The sequence below is a fragment of the Pteropus vampyrus genome, unplaced genomic scaffold (assembly GCF_000151845.1).
Source record: "Pteropus vampyrus isolate Shadow unplaced genomic scaffold, Pvam_2.0 Scaffold186, whole genome shotgun sequence".
Taxonomy (NCBI): domain Eukaryota; kingdom Metazoa; phylum Chordata; class Mammalia; order Chiroptera; family Pteropodidae; genus Pteropus; species Pteropus vampyrus.
The window spans coordinates 2,879,983-2,897,578 of record NW_011888967.1 but is presented as its reverse complement, the minus strand read 5'-3'; the positions used below and the strand labels follow the sequence as shown (position 1 = coordinate 2,897,578).

General features: G+C 32.4%; 1 protein-coding gene across 1 annotated transcript in view; it reads left to right on the top strand.

The window, feature by feature from the left end:
* Window positions 1-17,596, top strand: part of SMC5 (structural maintenance of chromosomes 5) — a 92,728-nt gene that overhangs the window by 32,838 nt on the left and 42,294 nt on the right. Inside the window, exons 5-7 of the mRNA XM_023537344.1 lie at window positions 1,278-1,439; window positions 2,230-2,301; window positions 17,105-17,360. Of these exons, the coding sequence (XP_023393112.1) occupies window positions 1,278-1,439; window positions 2,230-2,301; window positions 17,105-17,360 (490 nt within the window). The remainder of the gene's footprint in view (window positions 1-1,277; window positions 1,440-2,229; window positions 2,302-17,104; window positions 17,361-17,596) is intronic.

The window sequence follows — 17,596 nt, the reverse complement described above, 5'->3', positions numbered from 1 at the left end:
AAAGTTTTAATGAAGGCACTAATTACTCTGTATCAAATTAGGTACTTTTGTTAATTTTTGCTTTATATATTATATATAATAAAATTTATCTGTGTTATTATTATTGTTTATTAAATATCATTTGATTAAGTCCATGCTCTTAATTCTTCCAGATTTGAGTCCTCAACAGATAGTTTATTTTATAAAATGTTAATGATTTAAAAATGATTATACATGTAAATATTAAATCTTTTAGTCTCCTCAGGTCACTGAGAACTAACACTAATATTAAATTCAGCAACAGATGTAGTTGATTATTAATTATCTTGTATGCTTCATAATTTTATTGAGCCTACTGTTTTCTTTCTAATCACTGTATGATATATATTTTATTATTTAAGACCACAGTTTGGGCTAAAGATTAAATTCCCTCAATGCCTTTACAGTGAGTGAAACAGAGTAAGAAAGTTTTATAACGTTTGTTCCAAGGTTAGGGTAGGAATAATTATTACTAGAATGGAAAAATATATGGCTATTTGTGGCCTCCCCAACCCTTGCCCCTGCTCCACCCTACCCTATCCCATAATTCCACTATTCTTAAACTTTTTCCTTTCTTTACCTCATTTGGATTATATTTTTTCCTATGGCCATTATTATTATTGCACCCACTTTATCTCTTAGGAAGTCTTACGAAGTTTTATGAAGTCTTTGGTTTCCCTTTTTCTAAGATTATCAGTTGTTTTCTTTTTCTTTTTAAATTTACTCTAATATTTGTGGTTTTTTTTCTTCATTCCATTTACTCTTACTGCATACTCTCTTAGTGCTCCACTAATTTTTTTAGCAAATATTTATTCCTGTGACATGACAAGCATCATTTTCACCTGCATGTTTCCTTTTGTTTTCTCTTTTTGACCCGTTTTCCTTTCATCTTCTACTTTTTTCATTTTTACTTTTCATAACTGAATTACTCTTGCATCTTTATGTTCCTGTGTCCCTTCTTTATTGAGAGACGAGAGAACTTCATTTTAGTATGCACTTTTCAGAAACGAAGGGATGGAAATTGGAGTCTTGCCTAGCTATGGAGATAAATTCTCAGTGAGTATCAAGACTCTTAGTAAGTCATTATGTTGGTATTGACTATTTCTGAAGTTGTTTCCGAGGTCTGTATTAGTCGACCTGCCAAATGAATATCAAAACAGTCTTTTTATAGATTTAATTTCTTCTTGAACCTTGATTTTAGTATATGTGTTAGTTTAAGCTAGTAGTGCTCTAATTTTTATTTTTTAATTAATTGCAAGGAATATGAAAATGTTCGTCAGGAATATGAAGAAGTAAAACTGGCTCGTGACCGAGTGAAGGATGAAGTGAGAAAACTTAAAGAAGGGCAGATTCCTATGACCCGTCGAATTGAAGAAATTGAAACGCAGCGTCACAATTTAGAGTCTCAAATCAAAGTGAAGGTACTTTTCTAGTCAATTTTGGATTTCCTGTATTTTATTTTAGCAAATACAAAAATATTTTGCAAGTCTTTTAAAATGTTTTGTCAGTTTACTTGTAAGTTTGATTCCTTAACTAGAAATTCTACCACCACAGTTCAAGATCCTAATTATCACTCTTGGAAGGTTACTACTATATAGAAATTTCAGGATATTAAAAGAGAAAAATGAAATGCGATTATTTTAATTACAGGAGGATTCAGAGTAGTATTCCTAGAAACATTGAACTCCTTTTGTGAATTTATTATATTGGCTTTGTAATTTATATGCTTTTTTGGAGGAGGGCAACAGAGGAAACTTGATGTTTCTTAGAATAACTAGTAAAATGGCATATGCAATATTACCTGTAATTTGAAAATATAACTAAAATTTTAATTTTATTTATCATGGCTTTCAACTTTTAGGGAGATTTTGGAGTCATAGATTATTTTGAGTGGTTTAAGTTATGGACCTTGCTATCCTGTAGGATTGTTTTGAAGATCAAATGGAAGAACATGAGAAAATAAATGTGAAGAGATAAACATACACATGCATATTGCTGCAGTTATTTTTAGAATCAGTAGGAATAACCTTTTATAGATTTGCAAATAACTTGGTATTTTTGGTGATAATTATGTATTCGATTTGAAAGAAATCATGGAAAAACTTTGTGAGTTAACTTACATAACAACTTAATATTTGGATGGGTGGGGACACATAATTGGTTTGCTTGAGTTTTTAACTAACTTCCCCGCCTTCTGTTTTAATCTTACAGGCAACAGATATTAAGGAGACGTCTCAAAAATGTAAACAAAAGCAAGATGTTATAGAAAGGAAAGATAAACATGTAAGATTTTGTACTGAAGTTTATATTTTGCTAATTCGCTCTAGTTTTTGTGTTCATGTCTGGATTATGGGACAGCCTCTTTGGGAATTGTCTTAAGATCATCCTCATTCTCTATTAACTTAATCTGTAAGGGAAACTAATATTTGGAAATACAGTAGTAACACAGAGGATAATTAGGAAAACTTGCTTAAAACTATCCATAGATGTGCATTATGATCTTTGTAGCTGGGTGGCTATATAGTTTTTTAATAGGGTAATGGTTAAATTGGATTTAGTTACCTTAATAGCAGAAATTAAATTGTAAGGAATTTATTCTGTTGTTTATGTTAAGAATAGGGCATTAAAAAGCTGATTACAAATTCTTTTTTGTGGATAGGGCTTGATGGCAAATTATTTTAGAATGATTGGGCAAGAAAGTGGGCTCTTTAGTTAACAGATCCCCAAATATATATGGGTTTCTATTTTCCAGGACTATTCAGAAACTAAATATCAAATTATCTATCTTAGGGGTAGCTGTATATAATTTGAAGCATTCTTGGTGAAGCATTAGGTTTATCTCTGTTTTCAAACATACACCTTTTTCTATACCTTTATCTTCAAATTCTGGGCCTCTTCCATTAGCTTCTCTAGAGAATAAATCCCAAATTTCCATGGCAGAAACTTGGCTGCCGGTGTTATGTGCTCAAGGTGTGTATGGGGTCGGGGGTGCAGGGACATTGAGTAGGATGTAGAGCGGGGGTAATTCTCTTTTATGTGATATCTTTTATACTTGACATTTTCTAGTTCTAAGAGTCTTTGGGATTTTTTTCCTTTCCTTTTCTTTTTCTCTTTTTTTTTTTTTTTGGAATACTCAGCTCTTTTCACTTTTTTCTCTTTACTCACCTTTTCCCTTGTGGTTCCTATAATAGGCTGCTAAATTAGTCGTCCCTTTACTATCTTTCATCTTTTGAATATTTATTGAAATCTCTAGTTGCTGGTGTCTCCTCCCTTATTCCTCTCTTTGTCCTTGTGGAATTGAACTCCTTTTATTCCATTTCTATTACAGTTAGAGTTTAGGAGAGAAATGGCATAAAATTCATCTTTTAAATCCCATACAGGAGTATCATGTTGATAGGCTGTCTGATGTTGAATGATTCTTGCATTTCTGTCATAACTCTTAGTTGGTATTTTAATTTGCATTTCTGTCATAACTCTTAGTTGGTATTTTAATACATTGCTAGATTCAGCTAGAAATTCTTATATTTAGGATTTTTTGTACCATTTGAGATGGGTCTAAGATTTCATTTTTTTTCTTTTTTACATCTTTAACTGGTTTTTCGGAATCATGTTGACTTTTCAAGTAGTTTTATATTCCTTGGACCAGTATTTTCTTTCTTCTCCCATTATATTTGCCAGAGTTTACCACTTTTATAAGTTCTTGAATTTTTAGCTTTTTCCCTTTTTTAAAAGAGTTATAATTGAGATACAGCATTATATTAGTTTCATGATTTGTTATTTGTGTTTGTTGCAAAATGACCACCATAATAAGTCTAGTTAACATCCATCACCATACATATTTACAAAATTTTTTAACTGGATGTTTATACCTTTCAACTCATATCACCAACCCTCCAACCCCCCACCTCTGGCAACCATTAATCTGTTCTCTGCTTATTTCACATAGCATAATGGCCTCAAGGTTCATCTATATTGTCATAAATGGCAGGATGTCATTCTTATAGTTGAAAATATTCCATATGTAAATATATATCTCAGTTTTTTTATCCATTCACCTATCAGTAGACACTTAGGTTGTTTCCATATCTTGGCTGTTATAAATAATGTTGCAATAAAGATGGGAGTGCATATAATTTTGCAAGTTAAATGTTTTTGGTTTTTTTTTTGGAAAAATGCCCAGAAGTGAAAGTCCTAGGTCATATTTTTAATTTTTTTAGGAACCTCCAAATTGTTTTCCATAGTAGTTGTACTAATTTACATGTCCCCCAACAGTGTATAAGGTTTCCCTTTTCTCCATATCTTTGCTAATACTTGTTGTTTCTTGTCCTTTAGATAATAGCCATTCTAACAGGTGTGAGGTGATATATCATTGTGGGCATTTCTCTGATAATTAGTGATATTCAGCATCTTTTCATGTACCTGTTGGTCATCTCTATGTCTTCTTTGGAACAATGTCCATTCAGATCTCCTACTCATTTTTTAATCAGATTTTTAATTTTGGGGGTATTGGGTTATATGAATTCATTATATATTTTGGATAGTAACCTCTTATTAAATATATGATTTGCAGATATTCTTTCCCATTTGGCAGATTGCCTTTTCATTTTGTTGATGATTTTCTTTGCTGTGTAGAGCTTATCTTAATTTTTAATAAATACATTTTAGGGTATAACTTTTTTCTGGTTATCTCTTGGCTACATCTCACATGTGTTGATACATGCTTTTTTTTTCAGGTTAGGATTTTATCATTTTCATTTATTTAAAGTTATAAAGGAGTTCTCATTTAACTTTTATGGATTTGGAATTGTTAAACCTTTTTATGTGGAGTTCTGGTTATATTGCCATGGTCTAAATATGGTCTATGACTTTGTTTTAAAATTTTTTGAAACCTCTTTTGGACTTTCATTTTATATTTGATTTTGTACATGTTCTACATCTATTTGAAAAGAATCTACTCTGTCTTTAGGTGTGGAGATATATGTTAGAGCAGGCTTACTATAATTATATTACACAAATGTTCCACTTTATTTTTTTTACCTGATTTATTCATTTTTAAAGTTCAGTACTTCTCTGAGTATAGATTTGTGTTGTTTTGAAATTATATTAGTTTACGCTTCTTAGATTTTAAAGCTTTATTTTGTTCTTTCTGTGTCATATTTTGATTTATCTACTGTAAATAATATTACTAGCTTTTGTTTTGAAATTTTTTTCTATTTGGTGTGAGATAACTTTTTCAAGCAGTTAAAGGAGTTTTAACTAGTCATTTACAGTTGTTTTCTACTTACTTTGCTTTTTGTTTGATTCCTCCTGCTCTCTACAGTAGTAACACAGAGGATAATTAGGAAAACTTGCTTAAAACTATCCATAGATGTGCATTATGATCTTTGTAGCTGGGTGGCTATATAGTTTTTTAATAGGGTAATGGTTAAATTGGATTTAGTTACCTTAATAGCAGAAATTAAATTGTAAGGAATTTATTCTGTTGTTTATGTTAAGAATAGGGCATTAAAAAGCTGATTACAAATTCTTTTTTGTGGATAGGGCTTGATGGCAAATTATTTTAGAATGATTGGGCAAGAAAGTGGGCTCTTTAGTTAACAGATCCCCAAATATATATGGGTTTCTATTTTCCAGGACTATTCAGAAACTAAATATCGAATTATCTATCTTAGGGGTAGCTGTATATAATTTGAAGCATTCTTGGTGAAGCATTAGGTTTATCTCTGTTTTCAAACATACACCTTTTTCTATACCTTTATCTTCAAATTCTGGGCCTCTTCCATTAGCTTCTCTAGAGAATAAATCCCAAATTTCCATGGCAGAAACTTGGCTGCCGGTGTTATGTGCTCAAGGTGTGTATGGGGTCGGGGGTGCAGGGACATTGAGTAGGATGTAGGGCGGGAGTAATTCTCTTTTATGTGATATCTTTTATACTTGACATTTTCTAGTTCTAAGAGTCTTTGGGATTTTTTTCCTTTCCTTTTCTTTTTCTCTTTTTTTTTTTTTTTGGAATACTCAGCTCTTTTCACTTTTTTCTCTTTACTCACCTTTTCCCTTGTGGTTCCTATAATAGGCTGCTAAATTAGTCGTCCCTTTACTATCTTTCATCTTTTGAATATTTATTGAAATCTCTAGTTGCTGGTGTCTCCTCCCTTATTCCTCTCTTTGTCCTTGTGGAATTGAACTCCTTTTATTCCATTTCTATTACAGTTAGAGTTTAGGAGAGAAATGGCATAAAATTCATCTTTTAAATCCCATACAGGAGTATCATGTTGATAGGCTGTCTGATGTTGAATGATTCTTGCATTTCTGTCATAACTCTTAGTTGGTATTTTAATTTGCATTTCTGTCATAACTCTTAGTTGGTATTTTAATACATTGCTAGATTCAGCTAGAAATTCTTATATTTAGGATTTTTTGTACCATTTGAGATGGGTCTAAGATTTCATTTTTTTTCTTTTTTACATCTTTAACTGGTTTTTCGGAATCATGTTGACTTTTCAAGTAGTTTTATATTCCTTGGACCAGTATTTTCTTTCTTCTCCCATTATATTTGCCAGAGTTTACCACTTTTATAAGTTCTTGAATTTTTAGCTTTTTCCCTTTTTTAAAAGAGTTATAATTGAGATACAGCATTATATTAGTTTCATGATTTGTTATTTGTGTTTGTTGCAAAATGACCACCATAATAAGTCTAGTTAACATCCATCACCATACATATTTACAAAATTTTTTAACTGGATGTTTATACCTTTCAACTCATATCACCAACCCTCCAACCCCCCACCTCTGGCAACCATTAATCTGTTCTCTGCTTATTTCACATAGCATAATGGCCTCAAGGTTCATCTATATTGTCATAAATGGCAGGATGTCATTCTTATAGTTGAAAATATTCCATATGTAAATATATATCTCAGTTTTTTTATCCATTCACCTATCAGTAGACACTTAGGTTGTTTCCATATCTTGGCTGTTATAAATAATGTTGCAATAAAGATGGGAGTGCATATAATTTTGCAAGTTAAATGTTTTTGGTTTTTTTTTTGGAAAAATGCCCAGAAGTGAAAGTCCTAGGTCATATTTTTAATTTTTTTAGGAACCTCCAAATTGTTTTCCATAGTAGTTGTACTAATTTACATGTCCCCCAACAGTGTATAAGGTTTCCCTTTTCTCCATATCTTTGCTAATACTTGTTGTTTCTTGTCCTTTAGATAATAGCCATTCTAACAGGTGTGAGGTGATATATCATTGTGGGCATTTCTCTGATAATTAGTGATATTCAGCATCTTTTCATGTACCTGTTGGTCATCTCTATGTCTTCTTTGGAACAATGTCCATTCAGATCTCCTACTCATTTTTTAATCAGATTTTTAATTTTGGGGGTATTGGGTTATATGAATTCATTATATATTTTGGATAGTAACCTCTTATTAAATATATGATTTGCAGATATTCTTTCCCATTTGGCAGATTGCCTTTTCATTTTGTTGATGATTTTCTTTGCTGTGTAGAGCTTATCTTAATTTTTAATAAATACATTTTAGGGTATAACTTTTTTCTGGTTATCTCTTGGCTACATCTCACATGTGTTGATACATGCTTTTTTTTTCAGGTTAGGATTTTATCATTTTCATTTATTTAAAGTTATAAAGGAGTTCTCATTTAACTTTTATGGATTTGGAATTGTTAAACCTTTTTATGTGGAGTTCTGGTTATATTGCCATGGTCTAAATATGGTCTATGACTTTGTTTTAAAATTTTTTGAAACCTCTTTTGGACTTTCATTTTATATTTGATTTTGTACATGTTCTACATCTATTTGAAAAGAATCTACTCTGTCTTTAGGTGTGGAGATATATGTTAGAGCAGGCTTACTATAATTATATTACACAAATGTTCCACTTTATCTTTTTTACCTGATTTATTCATTTTTAAAGTTCAGTACTTCTCTGAGTATAGATTTGTGTTGTTTTGAAATTATATTAGTTTACGCTTCTTAGATTTTAAAGCTTTATTTTGTTCTTTCTGTGTCATATTTTGATTTATCTACTGTAAATAATATTACTAGCTTTTGTTTTGAAATTTTTTTCTATTTGGTGTGAGATAACTTTTTCAAGCAGTTAAAGGAGTTTTAACTAGTCATTTACAGTTGTTTTCTACTTACTTTGCTTTTTGTTTGATTCCTCCTGCTCTCTTTTCTTTCTATCGCTGTTGATCACGGTTTTCTTACTCCGTTTTTTTCCCCTAAAGTTATATATTCTAAACCTATTCTACTGATTACTCTTACAGTTTAAATAACACATTTTTCTACAAAAAAAATTTAGTATTTTTTTCTTCCACTTACGACAAATCTTAGTAAGCTTTTATTTCCTTATCCTGTACTCTTGTCAATATCATCAGAAATTTTGTCCGTTACTTAAAAGGTTATTTTTTACTGTCTGTATTTATTCAGACCTAAAATATGTTTTATTGGTTTATTAGATCATCTTACTTTTTATATCACACTTCTGGCTCCTTCTTTTGAGGAAGTAGGGATTTGGGGCAGGGGAGGTTTGTTGAACATTTTGAGTAGGTGTTTTAGAGAGGCTTTTTGGGTCATGAACGTTCTGAGTACCTGTATGTCAGAAAATATCTTTTTGGCACTCTAGAATATTAATATGGCTGGATATTGAATTCTAAATTACAGATTTTTTCTAAACACTTTGACAGTCTTACCTCAGTGTCCTCTTTGGTCCAATATTGTTCGTGAGGAGTAGCAGATATATAGGTAGGCAAAGACCATAATAGATAGACCCTTGAAGAAAAAAGAAAGGAAATTGAATTTGATTCTGTATGGAGTGAAAAACTGTGAGAAGGCTTTAGAAATTTTAGAGCCAGAGAGAAACAGCATGTATGTATGTTTATGTTTATTTATTTATTTTTAAAGCACCCTGGACTGCCTAATGGAGAATGGACTATATGGGACAAAAATAAAAGCAGGGAGTTACTTAAGGGGCTGTTGAGGTCATCTAGGCAAATGATAATGGTTTCAAAAAAATTCAGCTGATAATATTTACTCAGAGAATAGGTGTAAGGATTGAATTGTGGTAGAATCAAGGATCTTATCTAACTTTTTGACTTCACAGCTGATAGATAGTGGTGCCTTTTACTAAAATGAAGATTCTAGGAGAGGGAAAATAAAAAGTTCTGTTTGACTTTGTAATATATCATCCTTTTACTTTAAACCTGTTTGTGTCTTTCAATCCAAAATGTTGTTCTTATAAACAGTATATAGTTAGATAACGGATTTTTATATATTCTGCCTACCTCTACTTTTTAATTAGAGTGTTTAATCCATTTACATTTACAAGGTGGACTTTACATGTACTATTTTTCTCATTTGTTTTCAGTATGTCTTAATGACTGTTCCTCTAGTCCCCAATTATTACCACCTTTTATATTAAATATTTTCTATTGTACTATATTAAATCCCTGTTGTTTTTTTTACTATGTATTTTTTGAGCTATTTTCTTAGTGGCTGCCTTTAGAATTAATAATATCTTAATTTATAATATCTAGTTCATATTAATACCAACTTAATATCAGTAGTATACAAGACTTTGCTCCTGTATAGCTTCATTTCCTACTCCCTCTTTTGTACTGTTATTTTCATATAAATTATATTTTTAAAATTATAAGTCTATCAACAGTTTTATAATTATTTTTTTATACAGTTTCCACACACACACACACACACACACACACACACACACACACACACACACCCCTTCATTCAGGTTTAGTGTTTGCTAGAAGGACCCACAGAAGAACTCAAGAAAACATTATACTTAACAAATACTAGTTTATTATAAAGGATACAACTCAGAAACAGCCAAATGGAAGAGATACATAGGACAGGGTATGTATAGAGCTTCCGTTTCCTCTCTGTGTGTACCACATTCCCTGCACGTGAACATGTTCACTAACCCAGAAGCTCTGTAACCTCATTGTTCGAGTTTCAAAGTTTCATTACCTGGGCATGATTGATTAAGTTATTGGCCATTGGTCTCTCACCCTTCTCCCCTTTTTGAGGTCCGAGTGGGGCTGAAAGTACCAACACTCCAATCATGTGGTTAGTTCTTGTGGCAACCAGCCTCCATCCTGAAGCTATATAGGCACCCTACCAAGAATCATCTTACTAGCATAAAATCAGGTATCATCAAAAGAGGCTCGGTATGAATAACAAGATACACAAGATACTCCTTTCATTCAGGAAATTCCAAGTGTTTTTAAGAACTCTCAACCAGGAACCAGGGACAAAGACCAAATGATTGTTTGATTGATAATTTTTAAAAATTATATCATAATTGTCTTTAATATCAAATAGGAGGAAAAGTTACAAACAATAAATACATTTATATTACCTTTTGTATTTACCTATGTAGTTACCTTTACTGGTGCTCTTTATTTCTTTGTATAGATTCAGGTTGCTTCTAATGACCTTTCGTTTCAGCCTGAAAGACTGACTTTAGTGTTTCCTGTAGAGTAGGTGTGCTAGTGATAAATTCTCTCAATTTTTGTTTATCTGTAAATGTCGTAAATTCTTTGTTTTTGAATGATGGTTTTGCTGATTATACAGTTCTTTCGGCACTTTGGATATGACATCTCACTGACTTTTGGCCTCCATGGTTTCTGATGAGGCATTAGCTGTTAATCTTATTGAGGATCTCTTATACATGAATTACTTTTTCTTGCCTTCAAAATTCTTATTTTTTAGTAGTTAACTATGATGTTTCTAGATGTTAATCTTCTTGAGTTTATTTTACTTGCAATTAATTGAGCTTCTTGGATGTGCAGATAAATGTTTTTCATCACAGTTGGGAAATTTTTTGGTCATTATTTTTTCAAGTATTCTTTCTGCCTCTTTTTCTTCTATCTCCTGAGACTTCTCTTATGCAGATTTTAATATACTTGACAGTGTCCTATATTCTATTCATTTTTTTTTTTTCTTTTCTGTTCCTCAGACTAGACAGTCTCAGTTGACCTATTTTCAGGTTCACTTATGCTTTGTTTTGCCTGTACAAATCTGTTGAGCCCCACTGGTAAATCTTTTATTTCAGTGATTGCATTTTCTCCAGAATTTCATAAACTTATAAAACAGTTGGCTCTGTTTTATAAGTTTGATCTCTATTGATATTCTCTATTCAATGAGACATTATTCTCTTACTTTCCTTTAGATCTTTAGACATGATTTTCTTTCATTCATTGAACTTTCTTTTTTAATAGCTGTTTTAAGGTCTTTATTAGACCTTAATAAAGTAAGTCAATTTTGGGGCTACCTTAAGGACATTTTCTGTTGACTGCTTTTTTCTTATTTCATTGACTGTGTTGTAATTTTTTTTTGGAACTGGACAGTTTAGTATGACGTGATAACTTTGAAACTAGTTGTCACCTCCCCTAGGCTTGTTGTTTGTTGATGATGATGATGTTATACTTCAGTTTCTTTTCTAACTAATTCTGTGAAGTCTTTGTTGTCTTTTGTGACTCTTAAAGTGTCTGCTCAGTTAGCTTAGTGGTCAGCTAATGATTGGACAGATATTTCCTTAAATAACAGGAACCAGTTTGTCTCCTAGGCTTTGTTGAGGGTCTCTGAATGCATGTTGGGTCACACCTTCAACAGTTCAACTGGGCAGTTTTTTCACTTACGACTAAGATTTAGTTGTTTTTCTTGAGTTAGTAGCCTCTAAATTGTTGCAAGCTTTGATTGATTTTCAGTGCAAGTTTACAACTCTTTCAGTCTTCACTTGCCATTTGCACAAGATGATACTTCTCGAGTATGATACTTCTTTGTACAGAGCCTTTGTGATTGCTGAGGACCTCCTCTGATCTTTCTGGAGCATATGCATAGCTCTGGGCATGGACACAGTTCTGTTCATACATGTGGCCTAAATTCCTAGGAGCTTCCAAAGCTTTTCCTTTTAAGTTTTATGGTTAGCTTATTTGCCACAACTCTTATCATGTGTCAGGCAACTGTGGTGTTAAACAGTTGCCACTGATTGTTTTTGACAGATGCTTTCAAGCAAAGGATTGCAGTGTGCAAGCTGTGGAGTCAAGTTAAATAAAGACAAACCTCGTATGTAAGATTTTCCAGACAATTGCCAGGCAGATCAGATAATGACAGTTCTTTGAGAATGAGAATTTGAAAGAGCTCTAACCTGTTCTGATCTCTCAAGTGACTGTGAGGCTGCTGACTTCACTATAATTGTGGGCTTTTGGTTTTCAAGGCTGCATTGGAACTGGGGAGAGGGGGAGGGGAATGGGAATAGGGAATGTTCAAAATACCACAGAGCTTGCTGTTTTTTCCAAAGATTCAGACATTTTTCTTGAATAAACACTTTCCAGGTTGTTGGAAGCCTTTTTTTAAATTCTAGAGTTCTGAAAAAGTTAATTTTGACAATTTTTGTCAATATTTTCATTTCTTTTATGAAGGAGTGATTTTTCAGAGTTCCTTACTTCACCATTCCTGATGACATCCAAATCTTTTCTATATCTACAGAAAAATGTTGCTGTGATTTTTAATAGGAATTGCATTAAACATGTATATTTAGGGAGAATTGAAATCTTTACTGTGTTGAGTCTTCCAATCTATGAACACGGTATGTCTCCAATTATTTAGATCTTTGATTTCTTTCATCAGTGTTATATCGTTTTCAGCATACAGGTCCTCAGAGTGTTTTGAGGACCTAAATTCCACCTAAATTTTTCATTTCTTTTCCTCCCTCTCCCTTCCTCCTCTCCTCCATTCTCTCTTCCCTGTCCATCCTCCTCTCCTCTACCTCTTCCCTCCCCTCCCCTCCTACCTCCTCTCTCCCCCCACCTCCTTTCTCTCCGCCCATCCTACCTCCTCCCACCTCTCTTCCCTGCCCTTTAATCTATTCCTTGGTACTTTTCTACATAGTCAGTCGTGTCATCTACAAATGGGGACAGCTTTATTTCTTCCTTTCTGATCCGTGTGCCTTTTATTTCTTTTCATCCCTTATTGCACTGGCTAGAACTTTTACAGCACAGTGTTGAATAAGAATGGTAAGAGTATACATCCTTGCCTTGTTCCTCATCTTAGGAGGAAAACATTCAGTTTTTCACCATTAACTATATATTAAGCTGTAGGGTTTTTTTTTTAATGGATGTTCTTTATCAAGTTTAGGAAGTTCCACTCTTTCCTGTGTTTATGAGAATATTATGAATGAGTGTTGAATTTTGTCACATGCTTTTTCTTTATCTATCGATATGATCATGTACATCTTTAGCCTGTTATTATTGATGGATTACAATGATTGATTTTTGAATATCAAATCAACCTTGCATGCATGAAATAAACTCTGCTTGGTTGCGATGTATAAATATATAATTTCTTTTACATATTTTTGAATTCTGTTTGCTAACAGTTAAAAGATTTTTGTGTCTATATTCATGAGGGATATTATTCTGTAGCTTTTGTTTTGTACTGTCTCTGTTTTTGTTACCAGAATAATAATTAGCTTTGTAAAATGAATTGGGAAGTGTTTCTTCTTCTTCTTCTTTTTTTTTTTTTTTTGTTGTTGTTGTTGTTTATTTTGGAAGAGATTGTATTGAATTGTTGTTAATTCTTTAAAAATTCTTAATGGTTCTCAAATGACACTATCTGGCTCTGGACATTTGCGGGGGAGGGGAGTTTAAAATTATTAATTCAATTTACTTAATAGTTATAGGGCTATATAAATAATTATTTCATACTGGATGACTTGTGGTAGTGTTTTTTGAGGAATTGGTGCATTTTGTTTAAGTTGTCAAATTTATGTGTATATAAGTTCTGTTATCTTTTTGATGTCTGTAGGGTCTGTAACGATACAGGGATCATTCCTGATGTTGGAATTTGTGTCTTCTGGGATTTTTTTGGTTTTTGTTTGTTTTGTCTTGCTAGAGGTTTGTTAATTTTATTGTTTGTTTGTTTGTTTTTAAAGAAACAGCTTTTTGTTTCATTGATTTTTCTCTTTTTCTCTTTTCAATTTCACTAATGTCTATTCATATCTTTATTATTTCCTTTCCTCTGCTTGATGTGGGTATATATTATTCTTTTTTTAGGTTCTTGAGGTGGAAGTTCAGATATTGAAACTTCCTCTTTTCTTGTATATGGATTTAATGATGTAAATTTCCCTCATCGCTGCTTTACTTATATCCCACAAATTCTGATATGTTGTATTTTTATTTTTGTTCAGTTTAATGTATTTTTTCTTTTTATTTATTTATTTTTTGAGATCACAATTTGTTTTTTCATTCACCTGTTGGTGGACATTTAGGTATTTTTTTGGTTTGAGGCTATTACCAATAAAGCTTCCATGAGTATTTGATACAAGTTTTTGTATGAACATATGTTTCCATTTCTCTTGGATCATTTTCTAGAAGTAGAATATCATAGGTGGATATTTAATTTTCAAAGCAGCTGTGAAACTATTTTCCAAAATTATGTAGTTTTAATTGATAAAAATTGACTTATGATGGCTTGAAATTCTTTTCAATAGTGGTCCTTCACCATAAATAATTTGAGAAATACTGCTTGGAGTAGCCTTGGAGGGGTTATATTTAGCTATTTAAAAGAACTCTCCTTACATTATACAAGGTAAAGCAGAATGAGTACAGATGGAGGTAGGGTGATGGATTTGAAAAGAGAAAATGCATTCTAATAAGAGTACTCCTATTTTAACTATGCTGTTAATGAAGTGTGAGACAACAGCATTAGCTGAATGAGTAGAGAGTATGTAGCAATAAAGGACTGAGGAAAGGGAAGAAGATGTGAACTTAGAATGAGAGCACACATCTATTAGAGAAATGTAATAGGTCGTTTTGTGTCTGTTTAAGCTTTGTGGCCACAAATTTAAAGTGTGGCCGATTTTTGAGAGTTTCTGCAATTAGTTCAGTTGCTTAGATACAGATAGATAGAAGGTATATAGTTAGGTTTTAAAAGAACTAGGCTTTTTCCTGGCTAATGTGACATTGGTAGAGGGTCACGAGGTCTTTGCAAGGGAGTGGTTACAAGATTGTGGAACCTCGGCAGGTAGTGGGAATAGGAATACCATAGTAAGTAAATGGAAGACAGGACATGGTGTTCAAAGAATAGGATTGTAGAAATACAAATGGTGTGATTTGGAGGGATTTACATGTTCGAGAATGTAACAAACAGTAAGAGATAGTGGTTGGTGGAAGGGTGGGATAGAAGACAGTTGAAGTTGAAGAAGTCAAGGAATAGAGAGGCCAAAGAGATTGATTTTTCTTTATGTGTGTTGAAATCTCATGATGACAGGCATAATGAGGAAGAGGAAGACATTGAGTCAGTCGAGTGGTAGGTAAAGCCATTATTAACCAAAGTGGGTAAGGAAGAATTTTGAGGGCAGTAGCTAACGTAGCAACAAAGATAACGGATAGTAAAATCTAATCCAGTGGTCTTCAAAGGAACTGAAATGGGGCTTAGTTAACAGAGGAAGTAGTACAGTAGGTATAAATGGAGACACCTTCCCCACTTCTGAGTTCTAAAATACTCTTAAGAATTATGGCAGGAAACGGTCACCACTTCAGAGGCCTCTAGGGAGAAGCGTCTTCCAGGATAGCCAAGTTTCAGTTAGAACAAGAACATTCGGAGCTAATCATGAGTATGATGGGATTAGTCATGGTAGTTTCTTGAACGAGTTTTTGGTAGCTAGGATCTCTATTTTGCTGGGAATGCAAAGGTTATATTTATTGAATTTCTTGTCCTTTTTCATGGACTTGGACTGCCTCTTGTGTTTGGTAATTTTTGATTTATACCTGTCTTCTGTAACATGCATATATATTCTTCTGAATGGCTTGGACTTCATGGTTTCCTGGCGGAACACCGTGGCTTCTTGTCTGCATCCTTGTTTTAGGCCCATTGAACATTTTTAATTTTCATATATGTAACTTAATTTTTTAAATATTTTTTCTCCATATTTGATATAGAAGAGAGTATTTTGGCATATGTTTAGTTCATCATCTTAATACTGTCAAAGCTAAATTTTTAGGAAGAAGAAATTGATACCATCCCAAACTTCCAACAGTAGGGAATAGGCTAAAATGTGGTATAACCATATAACAGGACATGATTGAGGTATTAAAATTTAATTTTGAAGAAAAAAAGTTTTTATTTTGTGAGGACATATGGGATAATGAGAAATTGCTCTCAATACATTTTTAGTGATGCCATTTAGTAAAACATGTTCTGTAGATAGGTATTAAAATGTAAATGTTTAAGGACATTAGGATTATAGATTTTTTGTTTCTGTATTTTCCATATTTTCTATAATGAATGTTACTTTTAGAGGGAGTAAATGAGTCTTGGAAAGTAAATTAATAGGCTAATTATGTGATGTGCTAACCTTATCTATTTTAATACAAAATTCTATTTTTGTTAAAAAACAAATTGGGTGTATAAGCGTATATTTAGGTATATGTGTTTCTTAAAATCTTGACGCTGTCTTAGGTAGACTTTGTTTGGTTTTGACAAAAATTTCATTGACAACTTAAATGACTTTTAAAAATAACTTACCCTGAATATAAGTCAGTGAATCAGAACATGTGGGTTGATGTTTAAAAATCTTTCAATATTAACTTGAAGTGTTAGTTGAAAAGAATTTTGTTGAAAGGAAATAGTTTCCGTTTAAAATTAATAGTTTCAGTTTAACATCATCATTTTATTATTGCTAATTTATTGAAAGTCTGTCACACACCATGTGACTTGATGTCAGTCTTAGGATGTGAAGCGTGTATTTACTTCCTATAAATATTTAGCAATTTGGCTTCATAAATATCTTATTCAGCAGATATTTAACGAGTGCTGACTATATGCTAAGCACTACTCTAAGTACTTGGGCTATATTAGTGAACAAAGAAAGTTATAGGTAGTCTGGTAGGTGTAACTGTCTAATTCTAGTGGGATACCTTTTAGTGAGGAAAATACTCATGTTCTTAAGAATGTTTGTGTTCTTAAAACTATAAAAGCCTTATAAAAAAGAGAAAAAAAACAACCTCCAATACTAACCTACTTTTGTTTTATTAGATTGAGGAACTTCAGCAGGCTTTAATAGTAAAACAGAATGAAGAGCATGACCGACAAAGGAGAATAAGTAATACCCGCAAAATGATAGAAGATTTGCAGAATGAACTGAAGAGCACAGAAAACTGTGTGAATCTTCAACCCCAGATTGATGCCATTACAAATGATCTGAGACGAGTTCAAGATGAAAAGGAATTATGTGAAAGTGAGATAATTGATAAGCATAAAGAGAGGGAAACTCTAGAGAAGGAGAAAAAGAGTAAGTTTTATTAAACTTAGAATGAAGACGTGTTTATAAAATGGAACTATATCTCTGATGATGAGTTTTCTTCCCTTGTTATGTCTTTAAATGTTCAAGTCTAGTTCCTATTGAGGAAACACAGCTCAGTTATTCAAACTTAGTGCCTTAATTACCTTTATGTATTATTTATCATGATTAGCCACTGGCTGACCATTGTTTTAGGTCAGATTATAGCAGTTAATTCTCTAAAAATG